The sequence below is a fragment of the Phyllobates terribilis genome, unplaced genomic scaffold, assembly GCF_046119375.1.
Source record: "Phyllobates terribilis strain yellow unplaced genomic scaffold, ASM4611937v1 Scaffold_14__1_contigs__length_39327217, whole genome shotgun sequence".
NCBI lineage: Eukaryota > Metazoa > Chordata > Amphibia > Anura > Dendrobatidae > Phyllobates > Phyllobates terribilis.
Window position 1 is genome coordinate 30,126,287 of NW_027362774.1, and position 16,422 is coordinate 30,142,708.

The 16,422-nt window shown below is 59.4% G+C and overlaps 1 protein-coding gene across 3 annotated transcripts in view; it reads left to right on the plus strand.

The window, feature by feature from the left end:
• The first annotated feature begins 3,798 nt into the window (after positions 1–3,798).
• VAC14 (VAC14 component of PIKFYVE complex) overlaps positions 3,799–16,422 on the plus strand; it is a 48,223-nt gene continuing 35,599 nt past the window's right edge. For all 3 annotated transcript variants that reach the window (XM_073659820.1, XM_073659822.1, XM_073659821.1), the window contains exons 1-9: positions 3,799–4,019; positions 10,652–10,802; positions 10,870–11,037; positions 11,634–11,696; positions 11,823–11,930; positions 14,536–14,645; positions 15,014–15,120; positions 15,198–15,332; positions 15,415–15,549. In XM_073659820.1, coding sequence (XP_073515921.1) covers positions 3,916–4,019; positions 10,652–10,802; positions 10,870–11,037; positions 11,634–11,696; positions 11,823–11,930; positions 14,536–14,645; positions 15,014–15,120; positions 15,198–15,332; positions 15,415–15,549 — 1,081 coding nt within the window. In that variant the 5' untranslated portion in view covers positions 3,799–3,915. The remainder of the gene's footprint in view (positions 4,020–10,651; positions 10,803–10,869; positions 11,038–11,633; positions 11,697–11,822; positions 11,931–14,535; positions 14,646–15,013; positions 15,121–15,197; positions 15,333–15,414; positions 15,550–16,422) is intronic.

Genomic DNA, 16,422 nt, shown 5'->3' on the forward strand with positions numbered 1-16,422 from the left:
TGAGTTGGAGAGGGGGTTTCCTCAGTTGTCAGAGAGGGGGGAGTCTTCAGTTGTCAGTCTGGGACATGGTGTCCTCAGTTGTCAGGAAGGGATAGGGATGTCGGAGAGAGGGGAGTCCTCAGTTGTCAGTCGGAGAGGGGGAGTCCTCAGTTGTCAGTCGGAGAGGGGGAGTCCTCAGTTGTCAGTCGGAGAGGGGGGAGTCCTCAGTTGTCAGTCGGAGAGGGGGGTGTCCTCAGTTGTCAGAGAGGGGGTGTCCTCAGTTGTCAGTCGGAGAGGGGAGAGTCCTCAGTTGTCAGAGAGCGGGGTGTCCTTCATTGTCAGTCAGAGAGGGGGTTGTCCTCAGTTGTCAGAGAGGGGGATGTCCTCAGTTGTCAGAGGAGGGGGAGTCTTCAGTTGTCAGTCTGGGACATGGTGTGCTCAGTTGTCAGGAAGGGATAGGGATGTCGGAGAGAGGGGAGTCCTCAGTTGTCAGTCGGAGAGGGGGGAGTCCTCAGTTGTCAGTCGGAGAGGGGGGTGTCCTCAGTTGTGAGTTGGAGAGGGGGTGTCCTCAGTTGTCAGAGAGGGGGATGTCCTCAGTTGTCAGAGAGAGGGGGGTGTCAGTTGTCAGAGACGGGGTTGTCCTCAGTTGTCAGTCGGAGAGGGGGTGTCCTCAGTTGTCAGTCGGAGAGGGGGTGTCCTCAGTTGTCAGTCGGAGAGGCTAGAGTCCTCAGTTGTCAGAGAGCGGGGTGTCCTCAGTTGTTAGGGGGGAGTTTTCAGTTGTCAGTCTGGGACATGGTGTCCTCAGTTGTCAGGAAAGGAAGGGGTGTCGGAGAGAGGGGAGTCCTCAGTTGTCAGGGAGGGGGATCAGTTGTCAGTCGGAGATGGGGGTGTCCTCAGTTGTCAGTCGGGGAGTCCTCAGTTGTCAGTCAGAGAGGGGGGTGTCCTCAGTTGTCAGTCTGAGAGGGGCAGTTGTCAGTCGGAGAGGGGGGTGTCCTCAGTCAGAGAGGGGGGGAGTCCTCGGTTTTCAGTCGGAGAGGGGGATGTCCTCAGTAGTCAGGGTGTGTCCTCAGTTGTCAGTCGGGGAGGGGGTGTCCTCAGTTGTCAAAAAGGGAAAGGGTGTCCTTATTCGGGGAGGGGGGTGTCCTCAGTTGTCAGTTGGAGAGGGGGTGTCCTCAGTTGTCAGTCGGAGACTGGGTGTCCTCAGTTGTCAGAGAGGGGGGTGTCACTTGTCAGAGACGGGGGTGTCCTCAGTTGTCAGTCGGAGAGGGGGGAGTCCTCAGTTGTCAGTCGGAGAGGGGGGTGTCCTCAGTTGTGAGTTGGAGAGGGGGTGTCCTCAGTTGTCAGAGAGGGGGATGTCCTCAGTTGTCAGAGAGAGGGGGGTGTCAGTTGTCAGAGACGGGGTTGTCCTCAGTTGTCAGTCGGAGAGGGGGTGTCCTCAGTTGTCAGTCGGAGAGGGGGTGTCCTCAGTTGTCAGTCGGAGAGGCTAGAGTCCTCAGTTGTCAGAGAGCGGGGTGTCCTCAGTTGTTAGGGGGGAGTTTTCAGTTGTCAGTCTGGGACATGGTGTCCTCAGTTGTCAGGAAAGGAAGGGGTGTCGGAGAGAGGGGAGTCCTCAGTTGTCAGGGAGGGGGATCAGTTGTCAGTCGGAGATGGGGGTGTCCTCAGTTGTCAGTCGGGGAGTCCTCAGTTGTCAGTCAGAGAGGGGGGTGTCCTCAGTTGTCAGTCTGAGAGGGGCAGTTGTCAGTCGGAGAGGGGGGTGTCCTCAGTCAGAGAGGGGGGGAGTCCTCGGTTTTCAGTCGGAGAGGGGGATGTCCTCAGTAGTCAGGGTGTGTCCTCAGTTGTCAGTCGGGGAGGGGGTGTCCTCAGTTGTCAAAAAGGGAAAGGGTGTCCTTATTCGGGGAGGGGGGTGTCCTCAGTTGTCAGTTGGAGAGGGGGTGTCCTCAGTTGTCAGTCGGAGACTGGGTGTCCTCAGTTGTCAGAGAGGGGGGTGTCACTTGTCAGAGACGGGGGTGTCCTCAGTTGTCAGTCGGAGAGGACGTGTCCTCAGTTGTCAGTCGGAGAGGGGGTGTCCTCAGTTGTCAGTCGGAGAGGGGAGAGTCCTCAGTTGTCAGAGAGCGGGGTGTCCTTCATTGTCAGTCAGAGAGGGGGTTGTCCTCAGTTGTCAGAGAGGGGGATGTCCTCAGTTGTCAGAGGAGGGGGAGTCTTCAGTTGTCAGTATGGGACATGGTGTCCTCAGTTGTCAGGAAGGGATAGGGATGTTGGAGAGAGGGGAGTCCTCAGTTGTCAGTCGGAAAGGGGGGAGTCCTCAGTTGTCAGTCGGAGAGGGGGGTGTTCTCAGTTGTCAGAGAGGGGGATGTCCTCTGTCAGTCGGAGAGGAGGGAGTCCTCAGTTGTCAGTTGGAGAGGGGGGTGTCCTCAGTTGTCAGAGAGGGGGATGTCCTCTGTTATCAGTCGGAGAGGGGGGTGAGTCCTCTGTTGTCAATCGGGGAGGGGGTGTCCTCAGTTGTCAGAGAGGGGTGTGTGCTCAGTTGTCAGAGAGGGGGAGTCCTCAGTTGTCAGTCGGAGAGGGGGGTGTCCTCAGTTGTCAGTCACAGAGGGGAGAGTCCTCAGTTGTCAGAGAGGGGGGTGTCCTTCATTGTCAGTCAGAGAGGGGGGTGTCCTCAGTTGTCAGAGAGGGGGATGTCCTCCATTGTCAGTCAGAAAGGGGGTTGTCCTCAGTTGTCAGAGACGCGGGTGTCCTCAGTTGTCAGTCGGAGAGGGGGCATCCTCAATTGTCAGTCGGGGAGTCATCAGTTGTCAGGAAGGGAAGGGGTGTCGAAGAGAGGGGGGTCCTCAGTTGTCAGTCAGGGAGGGGGAACAGTTGTCAGTCGGGGAGGGGGGTGTCCTCAGTTGTCAGTCGGGGAGGGGGGTGTCCTCAGTTGTCAGTCGGGGAGTCCTCAGTTGTCAGTCGGAAAGGGGGGAGTCCTCAGTTGTCAGTCGGAGAGGGGGGAGTCCTCAGTTGTCAGTCGGAGAGGGGGGAGTCCTCAGTTGTCAGTCGGAGAGGGGGGTGTTCTCAGTTGTCAGAGAGGGGGATGTCCTCTGTTGTCTGTCAGAGAGGAGGGAGTCCTCAGTTGTCAGTCGGAGAGGGGGGTGTCCTCAGTCGGAGAGGGGGGTGTCCTCAGTTGTCAAAGAGGGAGTGTCCTCAGTTGTTAGTCGGAGAGCGGGGTGTCCTCAGTCAGAGAGGGGGGGAGTCTTCAGTTGTCAGTCGGAGAGGGGGATGTCCTCAGTAGTCAGGGTGTGTACTCAGTTGTCAGTCGGGGAGGGGGTGTCCTCAGTTGTCAGAGAGGGGGATGTCCTCTGTTATCAGTCGGAGAGGGGGGTGAGTCCTCTGTTGTCAATCGGGGAGGGGGTGTCCTCAGTTGTCAGAGAGGGGGTGTCCTCAGTTGTCAGAGAGGGGGGAGTCTTCAGTTGTCAGTCTGGGACATGGTGTCCTTAGTTGTCAGTCGGAGAGGGGGGGGAGTCCTCAGTTGTCAGTCGGAGAGGGGGGGGAGTCCTCAGTTGTCAGTCAGAGAGGGGGGGAGTCCTCAGTTGTCAGTCGGAGAGGGGGGGAGTCCTCAGTTGTCAGTCGGAGAGGGGGGCATCCTCAGTTGTCAGTCGGAGAGGGGAGGGGGAGTCCTCAGTTGTCAGTCAGAGAGGGGGGGAGTCCTCAGTTGTCAGTCGGAGAGGGGGGCATCCTCAGTTGTCAGTCGGAGAGGGGGGGGAGTCCTCAGTTGTCAGTCGGAGAGGGGAGGGGGTGTCCTCAGTTGTCAGGTCGCCGCCCCCTGGTCACGTGAGAATCAGGTTTCTTCTAAGGACTACATCTCCCATACTGCATCGCGGAGCGAGTCACATGATTGAGGGGCGTGTCCGGGACATGTGACTGCGGCCGCTGTCCCCGGTTGTTGTGGTGAGAGCCGGGAAGATGAACGCGGAGCGGGACCTGAGCCCCCTGACCCCGAACATCGTGCGGGCGCTGAACGACAAGATGTACGAGAAGAGGAAGGTGGCGGCGCTGGAGATAGAGAAGTGAGAGACACCCGGGAGAGGGCTGGTGACCCGGGAGACACCCGGGAGAGGGCTGGTGACCCGGGAGACACCCGGGAGAGGGCTGGTGACCCGGGAGACACACGGAAGATACCCGGGAGACACACAGAAGACACCCTAGAGAGGTCTGGTGACCCGGGAGAGATACGGAAGATACCCGAGAGAGGTCTAGTGACCCGGGAGAGGGCTGGTGACCCGGGAGACACCCGGGAGAGGGCTGGTGACCCGGGAGAGGGCTGGTGACCCGGGAGACACCCGGGGAGAGGGCTGGTGACCCGGGAGACACCCGGGGAGAGGGCTGGTGACCTTGGAGACACCCGGGGAGAGGGCTGGTGACCCGGGAGACACCCGGGGAGAGGGCTGGTGACCCGGGAGACACCCGGGGAGAGGGCTGGTGACCCGGGAGACACCCGGGGAGAGGGCTGGTGACCCGGGAGACACCCGGGGAGAGGGCTGGTGACCCGGGGAGAGGGCTGGTGACCCGGGAGACACCCGGGGAGAGGGCTGGTGACCCGGGAGACACCCGGGGAGAGGGCTGGTGACCCGGGGAGAGGGCTGGTGACTCGGGGAGAGGGCTGGTGACCCGGGGAGAGGGCTGGTGACCCGGGAGAGGGCTGGTGACCCGGGAGACACCCGGGGAGAGGGCTGGTGACCCGGGGAGAGGGCTGGTGACCCGGGGAGAGGGCTGGTGACCCGGGGAGAGGGCTGGTGACCCGGGGAGAGGGCTGGTGACCCGGGGAGAGGGCTGGTGACCCGGGAGACACCCGGGGAGAGGGCTGGTGACCCGGGAGACACCCGGGGAGAGGGCTGGTGACCCGGGAGACACCCGGGGAGAGGGCTGGTGACCCGGGGAGAGGGCTGGTGACCCGGGAGACACCCGGGGAGAGGGCTGGTGACCCGGGAGACACCCGGGGAGAGGGCTGGTGACCCGGGGAGAGGGCTGGTGACCCGGGGAGAGGGCTGGTGACCCGGGGAGAGGGCTGGTGACCCGGGAGAGGGCTGGTGACCCGGGAGACACCCGGGGAGAGGGCTGGTGACCCGGGGAGAGGGCTGGTGACCCGGGGAGAGGGCTGGTGACCCGGGGAGAGGGCTGGTGACCCGGGGAGAGGGCTGGTGACCCGGGAGACACCCGGGGAGAGGGCTGGTGACCCGGGAGACACCCGGGGAGAGGGCTGGTGACCCGGGAGACACCCGGGGAGAGGGCTGGTGACCCGGGAGACACACAGAAGACACCCTAGAGAGGTCTGGTGACCCGGGAGAGATACGGAAGATACCCGAGAGAGGTCTTGTGACCCGGGAGAGATACGGAAGACACCCGGGGAGAGGGCTGGTGACCCGGGAGACACCCGGGGAGAGGGCTGGTGACCCGGGAGACACCCGGGGAGAGGGCTGGTGACCCGGGAGACACCCGGGGAGAGGGCTGGTGACCCGGGAGACACCCGGGGAGAGGGCTGGTGACCCGGGAGACACCCGGGGAGAGGGCTGGTGACCCGGGGAGAGGGCTGGTGACCCGGGAGACACCCGGGGAGAGGGCTGGTGACCCGGGGAGAGGGCTGGTGACCCGGGGAGAGGGCTGGTGACCCGGGGAGAGGGCTGGTGACCCGGGGAGAGGGCTGGTGACCCGGGGAGAGGGCTGGTGACCCGGGAGAGGGCTGGTGACCCGGGAGACACCCGGGGAGAGGGCTGGTGACCCGGGGAGAGGGCTGGTGACCCGGGGAGAGGGCTGGTGACCCGGGGAGAGGGCTGGTGACCCGGGGAGAGGGCTGGTGACCCGGGGAGAGGGCTGGTGACCCGGGAGACACCCGGGGAGAGGGCTGGTGACCCGGGAGACACCCGGGGAGAGGGCTGGTGACCCGGGAGACACCCGGGGAGAGGGCTGGTGACCCGGGAGACACCCGGGGAGAGGGCTGGTGACCCGGGAGACACACAGAAGACACCCTAGAGAGGTCTGGTGACCCGGGAGAGATACGGAAGATACCCGAGAGAGGTCTTGTGACCCGGGAGAGATACGGAAGACACCGGGGGAGAGGGCTGGTGACCCGGGAGACACCCGGGGAGAGGGCTGGTGACCCGGGAGACACCCGGGGAGAGGGCTGGTGACCCGGGAGACACCCGGGGAGAGGGCTGGTGACCCGGGAGACACCCGGGGAGAGGGCTGGTGACCCGGGAGACACCCGGGGAGAGGGCTGGTGACCCGGGGAGAGGGCTGGTGACCCGGGAGACACCCGGGGAGAGGGCTGGTGACCCGGGGAGAGGGCTGGTGACCCGGGGAGAGGGCTGGTGACCCGGGGAGAGGGCTGGTGACCCGGGGAGAGGGCTGGTGACCCGGGAGAGGGCTGGTGACCCGGGAGACACCCGGGGAGAGGGCTGGTGACCCGGGAGACACCCGGGGAGAGGGCTGGTGACCCGGGGAGAGGGCTGGTGACCCGGGGAGAGGGCTGGTGACCCGGGGAGAGGGCTGGTGACCCGGGGAGAGGGCTGGTGACCCGGGGAGAGGGCTGGTGACCCGGGAGACACCCGGGGAGAGGGCTGGTGACCCGGGAGACACCCGGGGAGAGGGCTGGTGACCCGGGAGACACCCGGGGAGAGGGCTGGTGACCCGGGAGACACCCGGGGAGAGGGCTGGTGACCCGGGAGACACCCGGGGAGAGGGCTGGTGACCCGGGAGACACCCGGGGAGAGGGCTGGTGACCCGGGAGACACACAGAAGACACCCTAGAGAGGTCTGGTGACCCGGGAGAGATACGGAAGATACCCGAGAGAGGTCTTGTGACCCGGGAGACACCTGGGAGAGGGCTTGTGACCCGGGAGAGGGCTGGTGACCCGGGAGACACACGGAAGACACCCTAGAGAGGTCTAGTGACCCGGGAGAGATACGGAAGATACCCGGGAGAGGGCTTGTGACCCGGGAGACACCCGGGAGAGGGCTGGTGACCCGGGAGACACCCGGGGAGAGGTCTAGTGACCCGGGAGACACCCGGGAGAGGGCTGGTGACCCGGGAGACACCCGGGAGAGGGCTGGTGACCCGGGAGACACCCGGGAGAGGGCTGGTGACCCGGGAGACACCCGGGAGAGGGCTGGTGACCCGGGAGACACCCGGGAGAGGGCTGGTGACCCGGGAGACACCCGGGAGAGGGCTGGTGACCCGGGAGACACCCGGGAGAGGGCTGGTGACCCGGGAGACACCCGGGAGAGGGCTGGTGACCCGGGAGACACCCGGGAGAGGGCTGGTGACCCGGGAGACACCCGGGAGAGGGCTGGTGACCCGGGAGACACCCGGGAGAGGGCTGGTGACCCGGGAGACACCCGGGAGAGGGCTGGTGACCCGGGAGACACCCGGGAGAGGGCTGGTGACCCGGGAGACACCCGGGAGAGGGCTGGTGACCCGGGAGACACACGGAAGACACCCTAGAGAGGTCTGGTGACCCGGGAGAGATACGGAAGATACCCGAGAGAGGTCTAGTGACCCGGGAGACACCTGGGAGAGGGCTTGTGACCCGGGAGAGGGCTGGTGACCCGGGAGACACACGGAAGACACCCTAGAGAGGTCTAGTGACCCGGGAGAGATACGGAAGATACCCGAGAGAGGTCTAGTGACCCGGGAGAGGGCTGGTGACCCGGGAGACACCCGGGGAGAGGTCTAGTGACCCGGGAGAGGGCTTGTGACCCGGGAGACACCCGGGAGAGGGCTGGTGACCCGAGAGACACACGGAAGATACCCGGGAGACACACAGAAGACACCCGGGAGAGGGCTGGTGACCCGAGAGACACACGGAAGATACCCGGGAGACACACAGAAGACACCCTAGAGAGGTCTGGTGACCCGGGAGAGATACGGAAGATACCCGAGAGAGGTCTAGTGACCCGGGAGAGGGCTTGTGACCCGGGAGACACCTGGGAGAGGGCTTGTGACCCGGGAGAGGGCTGGTGACCCGGGAGACACACGGAAGACACCCTAGAGAGGTCTAGTGACCCGGGAGAGATACGGAAGATACCCGGGAGAGGGCTTGTGACCCGGGAGAGGGCTTGTGACCCGGGACAGGGCTGGTGACCCGGGAGACACCCGGGGAGAGGTCTAGTGACCCGGGAGAGGGCTGGTGACCCGGGAGACACACGGAAGATACCCGGGAGACACACAGAAGACACCCTAGAGAGGTCTGGTGACCCGGGAGAGATACGGAAGATACCCGAGAGAGGTCTAGTGACCCGGGAGACACCTGGGAGAGGGCTGGTGACCCGGGAGACACACGGAAGACACCCTAGAGAGGTCTAGTGACCCGGGAGAGATACGGAAGATATCCGAGAGAGGTCTAGTGACCCGGGAGAGGGCTGGTGACCCGGGAGACACACAGAAAACACCCTAGAGAGGTCTGGTGACCCGGGAGAGATACGGAAGATACCCGAGAGAGGTCTAGTGACCCGGGAGAGGGCTGGTGACCCGGGAGACACCCGGGAGAGGGCTGGTGACCTGGGAGACACACGGAAGATACCCGGGAGACACACAGAAGACACCCTAGAGAGGTCTGGTGACCCGGGAGAGATACGGAAGATACCCGAGAGAGGTCTAGTGACCCGGGAGAGGGCTTGTGACCCGGGAGACACCCGGGAGAGGGCTGGTGACCCGGGAGACACCCGGGGAGAGGTCTAGTGACCCGGGAGAGGGCTTGTGACCCGGGAGACACCCGGGAGAGGGCTGGTGACCCGGGAGACACACGGAAGATACCCGGGAGACACACAGAAGACACCCTAGAGAGGTCTGGTGACCCGGGAGAGATACGGAAGATACCCGAGAGAGGTCTAGTGACCCGGGAGAGGGCTTGTGACCCGGGAGAGGGCTTGTGACCCGGGAGACACCCGGGAGAGGGCTGGTGACCCGGGAGACACCCGGGGAGAGGTCTAGTGACCCGGGAGAGGGCTTGTGACCCGGGAGACACCCGGGAGAGGGCTGGTGACCCGGGAGACACACGGAAGATACCCGGGAGACACACAGAAGACACCCTAGAGAGGTCTGGTGACCCGGGAGAGATACGGAAGATACCCGAGAGAGGTCTAGTGACCCGGGAGAGGGCTTGTGACCCGGGAGACACCTGGGAGAGGGCTTGTGACCCGGGAGAGGGCTGGTGACCCGGGAGACACACGGAAGACACCCTAGAGAGGTCTAGTGACCCGGGAGAGATACGGAAGATACCTGAGAGAGGTCTAGTGACCCGGGAGAGGGCTGGTGACCCGGGAGACACCCGGGAGAGGGCTGGTGACCCGGGAGACACCCGGGGAGAGGTCTAGTGACCCGGGAGAGGGCTTGTGACCCGGGAGACACCCGGGAGAGGGCTGGTGACCCGGGAGACACACGGAAGATACCCGAGAGACACACAGAAGACACCCTAGAGAGGTCTGGTGACCCGGGAGAGATAGGGAAGATACCCGAGAGAGGTCTAGTGACCCGGGAGAGGGCTTGTGACCCGGGAGACACCCGGGAGAGGGCTTGTGACCCGGGAGAGGGCTGGTGACCCGGGAGACACACGGAAGACACCCTAGAGAGGTCTAGTGACCCGGGAGAGATACGGAAGATACCCGAGAGAGGTCTAGTGACCCGGGAGAGGGCTTGTGACCCGGGAGACACCCGGGAGAGGGCTGGTGACCCGGGAGACACACGGAAGATACCCGGGAGACACACAGAAGACACCCTAGAGAGGTCTGGTGACCCGGGAGAGATACGGAAGATACCCGAGAGAGGTCTAGTGACCCGGGAGAGGGCTTGTGACCCGGGAGACACCCGGGAGAGGGCTTGTGACCCGGGAGACACCCGGGAGAGGGCTTGTGACCCGGGAGACACCCGGGAGAGGGCTTGTGACCCGGGAGAGGGCTGGTGACCCGGGAGACACACGGAAGATACCCGGGAGAGGGCTGGTGACCCGGGAGACACACGGAAGATACCCGAGAGAGGTCTAGTGACCCGGGAGAGGGCTTGTGACCCGGGGCTTGTGACCCGGGAGACACCCGGAAGATACCCGGGAGAGGGCTGGTGACCCGGGAGACACACGGAAGACACCCTAGAGAGGTCTAGTGACCCGGGAGAGATACGGAAGATACCCGGGAGAGGGCTGGTGACCCGGGAGAGGGCTGGTGACCCGGGAGACACCCGGGAGAGGGCTGGTGACCCGGGAGACACCCGGGAGAAGGCTGGTGACCCGGGAGACACCCGGGAGAGGGCTGGTGACCCGGGAGACACCCGGGAGAGGGCTGGTGACCCGGGAGACACCCGGGAGAGGGCTGGTGACCCGGGAGACACCCGGGAGAGGGCTGGTGACCCGGGAGACACCCGGGAGAGGGCTGGTGACCCGGGAGACACCCGGGAGAGGGCTGGTGACCCGGGAGACACCCGGGAGAGGGCTGGTGACCCGGGAGACACCCGGGAGAGGGCAGGTGACCCGGGAGAGATCCGGAAGACACCCGAGAGAGGTCTAGTGACCCGGGAGACATCGGGGAGGGGGCTGGTGACCAGGGAGACACCGGGGAAGGGGGCGGATACTAGACATGAGTAGGTGGGTAATGGGGGATAAGTGGAGACCCCGGGGGTCTTCCCGTGGACCACGTCTTGCCTCTGTCTCCCCAGGTTGGTGCGTGAGTTTGTGGCAGCGAATAACGTTTCGCAGATTAAACACGTGATCCAGATCCTGTCGCAGGAGTTTGCGCTGTCGCAGCACCCGCACAGCAGGAAGGGAGGGCTGATCGGACTGGCCGCCTGCTCCATCGCGCTGGGCAAGGTGAGGGCTGCGGAGGATGGTGGGTCAGGGGTGCGGGGCCTGCATTAACCCTCTCCTCTCACTGCAGGATTCGGGCCAGTACCTGCGGGAGCTGATTGAACCCGTCCTGACTTGCTTTAACGATGCGGACAGCCGGCTGCGATACTACGCCTGCGAGGCGCTTTACAACATCGTGAAGGTGGCCCGCGGCGCCGTCCTGCCGCACTTTAACGTGCTGTTTGATGGACTCAGTAAGGTAAAGAGACGGACGGTGATCTGTGGTCCTCCACGTGATGTGCTCGCTCTGAGGTCGCCATGGTAACTTCAATAGACTTCCTGTCATGTGACCTCTGCCGGCATACAGTATTTTTGACGGTCACGTGATGGCGCCACCTTCTCTTTGCTCCCTTTTCCCTCCTGGGATTGTTGTGGGGATTGTGCGGGATTTGGATGTTGATGGCCTTCTCCTTAGGTCATTAATATCGATGAGTGGGGGTCCGACTCCCCCAGCTCCGGCCGGATGGGAGCGGATCGGCTCCGTGCAGTGTCCGTCCCCTTAGGGTGCTTTCACATTGCGCAGTCTACCACATCTGAGTGTCCGCCACCTTCCCTCTGCCGGCACCATTATAGTCTATGGTGCATACGCCTGAATTCCGTTTTGCGGGACTTTCTGACACAAGTCCCAACGAAGCCAAAAATCGGTGCCTGAACGCAATGTGAAAGCACCATTAAAAAGGAGCTGCAGAACCAAGGACGGCCACTGCGCGGAGTATGGAGCTGCTCTGTGCACGGCTTCCATCCGCTCAGGCAGTGGGGGCTTCTGTGTATGTGATTTACTTCTCTATTTGACAGCTCGCTGCAGACCCGGACCCCAATGTGAAGAGCGGCTCCGAGCTCCTGGACCGACTACTGAAGGTTAGTGCCCTCAACAGTTGGTGTGTGAGCGTAGCCGCCTGTGCAGTACTGGCCAGAGTAGTCATACACTGCGGACTGCATGATGAGGGTTGTACTCCTATAATGTCACCTGCTTTCTCCTTTTAGGATATTGTGACAGAAAGCAACAAGTTCGACCTAGTCGGGTTTGTCCCACTTCTGAGGGAAAGAATTTACTCCAACAACCAGTACGCCCGACAATTCATCATCTCCTGGGTGAGCAGCAAGATCAGAGAGCGCCCCCTAGTGGAGGCTGTGGATGGGATCTTATCATGTGTCTGTGTATACAGGGAGCTCCCCCCTAGTGGAGGCTGTGGATGGGATCTTATCATGTGTCTGTGTATACAGTGAGCTCCCCCTAGTGGTGGCTGCAGACAGAATCTTATCATGTATCTCTGTATACAGGGAGCTCCCCCTAGTGGTGGCTACAGACAGAATCTTATCATGTATCTCTGTATACAGGGAGCTCCCCCTAGTGGTGGCTGCAGACTGGATCTTATCTTGTATCTCTGTATACAGGGAGCTCCCCCTAGTGGTGGCTGCAGACTGGATCTTATCATGTACAGTGCCTACAAGTAGTATTCAACCCCCTGCAGATTTAGCTGGTTGACACATGCGGAATTATCTTGGCATTGTGACATTTGTACTGTAGATCAGCCTGGAAGTGGGAAATGCACTGCAGCAAATTTTGTTTTTGTGTTTTTTTTTTTTTTTTAAACGTTAAAAGTTAATTCAGTGTCATTTATTATTCAACCCCTCAAACCACAAGAATTCTGTTTGGTCCCCCTAAAGTATTAAGAAGTAGTTCAGGCACCAAGAATAATGAGCTTCACATGTGTGGATTAAAGATCTCTTTTGCCAGCCTTTTCTGACTATTTAAGACCCTCCCCAAACTTGTGAACAGCATTCAGACATGGTCAACATGGGAAAGACAAAGGAGCATTCCAAGGCCATCAGAGACAAGATCGTGGAGGGTCACAAGGCTGGCAAGGGGTACAAAACCCTTTCCAAGGAGTTGGGCCTACCTGTCTCCACTGTTGGGAGCATCATCCGTAAGTGGAAGGCTTATGGAACTACTGTTAGCCTTCCACGGCCAGGACAGCCTTTGAAAGTGTCCTCACGTGCCGAGGCCAGGCTTGTCCGAAGAGTCAAGGCTAACCCAAGGACAACAAGGAAGGAGCTCCGGGAAGATCTCATGGCAGTGGGGACATTGGTTTCAGTCAATACCATAAGTAACGTACTCCACCGCAATGGTCTCCGTTCCAGACGAGCCCGTAAGGTACCTTTACTTTCAAAGCGTCATGTCAAGGCTCGTCTACAGTTTGCTCATGATCACTTGGAGGACTCTGAGACAGACTGGTTCAAGGTTCTATGGTCTGATGAGACCAAGATCGAGATCTTTGGTGCCAACCACACACGTGACGTTTGGAGACTGGATGGCACTGCATACGACCCCAAGAATACCATCCCTACAGTCAAGCATGGTGGTGGCAGCATCATGCTGTGGGGCTGTTTCTCTGCCAAGGGGCCTGGCCATCTGGTCCGCATCCATGGGAAGATGGATAGCACGGCCTACCTGGAGATTTTGGCCAAGAACCTCCGCTCCTCCATCAAGGATCTTAAGATGGGTCGTAATTTCATCTTCCAATAAGACAACGACCCAAAGCACACAGCCAAGAAAACCAAGGCCTGGTTCAAGAGGGAAAAAGTCAAGGTGTTGGAGTGGCCTAGTCAGTCTCCTGACCTTAACCCAATTGAAAACTTGTGGAAGGAGCTCAAGAATAAAGTCCACATGAGACACCCAAAGAACCTAGATAACTTGGAGAAGATCTGCATGGAGGAGTGGGCCAAGATAACTCCACAGACCTGTGCCGGCCTGATCAGGTCTTATAAAAGACGATTATTAGCTGTAATTGCAAACAAGGGTTATTCCACAAAATATTAAACATAGGGGTTGTATAATAATTGACCCACACTTTTATGTTTAAAATTTAATAAAATTCAACTGAGCAACATAACTTTTTGGTTTGTAAGATTTATGCTTCTGTTCATAAAACCTACTCTCGTTTGCAGTTTGAAGGCTCTAACTTATTTGCATCTTATCAAACCAGCTAAATCTGCAGGGGGTTGAATACTGCTTGTAGGCACTGTATCTCTGTATACAGGGAGCTCCCCCTAGTGGTGGCTGCAGACTGGATCTTATCATGTATCTCTGTATACAGGGAGCTCCTCCTAGTGGAGGCTGTGGACGGGATCTTATCATGTATCTCTGTATACAGGGAGCTCCCCCTAGTGGTGGCTGCGGACGGGATCTTATCATTTATCTCTGTATACAGGGAGCTCCCCCTAGTGGTGGCTGCAGACAGAATCTTATCATGTATCTCTGTATACAGGGAGCTCCCCCTAGTGGAGGCTGCGGACGGGCTCTTATCATGTATCTCTTTATACAAGGAGCTCCCCCTAGTGGTGGCTGCAGACAGAATCTTATCATGTATCTCTGTATACAGGGAGCTCCCTCTAGTGGTGGCTGCAGACAGGATCTTATAATTTATCGCTGTTTACAGGGAGCTCCCCCTAGTGGTGGCTGCAGACAAGATCTTATCATGTATCTCTGTATGCAGGGAGCTCCCCCTAGTGTTGACTGCAGACAGGATCTTATCATTTATCTCTGTATACAGGGAGCTCCCCCTAGTGTTGACTGCAGACAGGATCTTATCATTTATCTCTGTATACAGGGAGCTCCCTCTAGTGGTGACTGCGGACAGGATCTTATCACTTGTTTCTGTCAGTAGTTGGGGTTCATCTGACATTTCTTTCCCAGATTCTTGTTCTGGAGAATGTTCCTGACATTAATTTGCTGGAGTATCTGCCTGAGATTCTGGACGGTCTGTTTCAAATACTTGGAGATAACAGTAAAGAGATCCGGAAGATGTGAGTGATTATGTGACTGTGTTTTGGTTCTTGATCACGTTACCTATGGGAGGGGCTTTACTGTTAAAGGGATTTTCCATAACTCAGTGTCGATGTCCTCTCCTTGGAATAGGCCATTATTATGGATTCGATAGCCTCACTTATCTAAGCAGACCCCGCGCCTCTGGGGGTCCATCAGGGGTCCATTCTGTCCCTGTAGTGATGACGTCGCCTCTGTCATTCTTGTGACTCTATCACTGCTCTGCCATCTGCCCTCCGGCAATGCTGGCTTCATTGGGTCAGGCCAGGGTGTATGGGGCGTGTTCTCAGGGGGATGATGGGTGCATGGGCACCTGAGCGCTCCTTGAGCTGTCGCTGTGCTCCTGCAGGTGTGAGGTGTCTCTGGGCGAGTTCCTGAAGGAGATTAAGAAGATGCCGGACAGTGTGAAGTTTGCAGAAATGGCCAATATCCTGGTGATCCACTGCCAGTCGTCAGGTGAGTGCCATCTCGCCCCATCCTGGCTCTGGATGTGGGCGGCAGTGACGTCTCTCCCACCGTGTCCCTGTTGACAGATGACCTGATCCAGCTGACGGCCATGTCCTGGATGCGGGAGTTCCTGCAGTTGGCCGGCAGAGTGATGCTTCCATATTCCTCTGGCATCCTGACCGCCGTCCTGCCATGTCTGTCCTACGACGATCGGAAGAAGAGTATCCTTTATGGCGTGCTGCACCCTACTGGTCACACGTGGTACCTTCTCTCCTGCACCTTCCTTACATCTTGTGTCTCCAGGCATTAAGGAGGTGGCCAATGTATGTAACCTGAGCCTGATGAAGCTGGTGACCCCAGAGGATGATGAGAGTGATGACACAAGTCAGTTACCAAGTCAGGAAGAGCTGCCATCTTCTCAAGAGGCTACTGACCATGGTGAGTCTGGTATAGATGTGAGCCTTGGCCCGGTGCCCCCTGTGGAGCTCCGCACCTGTAAGGAGATGTCCAGTCTGATAATTGTGCGTCATCCTATACTTTACCCATGGTGCAGAACCTTCCACTCATCCACCGGTGCCGCGGCGCTGCTTCCATCTTCACAGGGGTCAGAGATCCCCACAGAATCCAGCACGTGAGGGGTTACTTCACTCGCTGAGAACAGAGAACCAAAATCTGGTTTGACTGACACCGCTGCAATCTTCTCATAGCTTTCCTTTTTGTATTGGGTCAGGCTGCTGATTGGATAGGTCTGCTTTATTCATAGAATCCGAGAATGGTCTCGTTGGAGGGGACCTCCAGGGTCCTAGTGTCCAACCCCTGGCACAATGCAGGAGTCACTAAATCATCTCAGACAGATGTCTGTCCAGCCTCTGAAGACGTCCAGTGAAGGAGACCTCACCACCTCTCGTGGCCGCCTGTTCCACTCATTGATCTCCTCACTGTCATACAGTGTCTTCTAATATCTAATCTGTGTCTCCTCCCATTCAGTTTCATCCCGTTGCTTCTAGTCTTTCCTTGTGCAAATGAGAATAAAGATGATCCTTCTACAATGTGACAGCCCTTGACATATTTGTAGACAGCTATTAAGTCTCCTCTCAGTCTTCTCTCTTGCAGCTAAACATTCCCAAATCCTCTAACCATTCCTGGTAGGACATGGTTTGCAGACCAGTCACCATTCTGGTCGCTCTTCTCTGAACTTGCTCCAGTTTGTCGATGTTTTTTTTAAGATGTGGTGCCGAGAACTGGACACAGTATCCAGATGAGGTCTGACCAAAGAGGAGTAAAGACCGATAATGACTTCACGTGATCTAG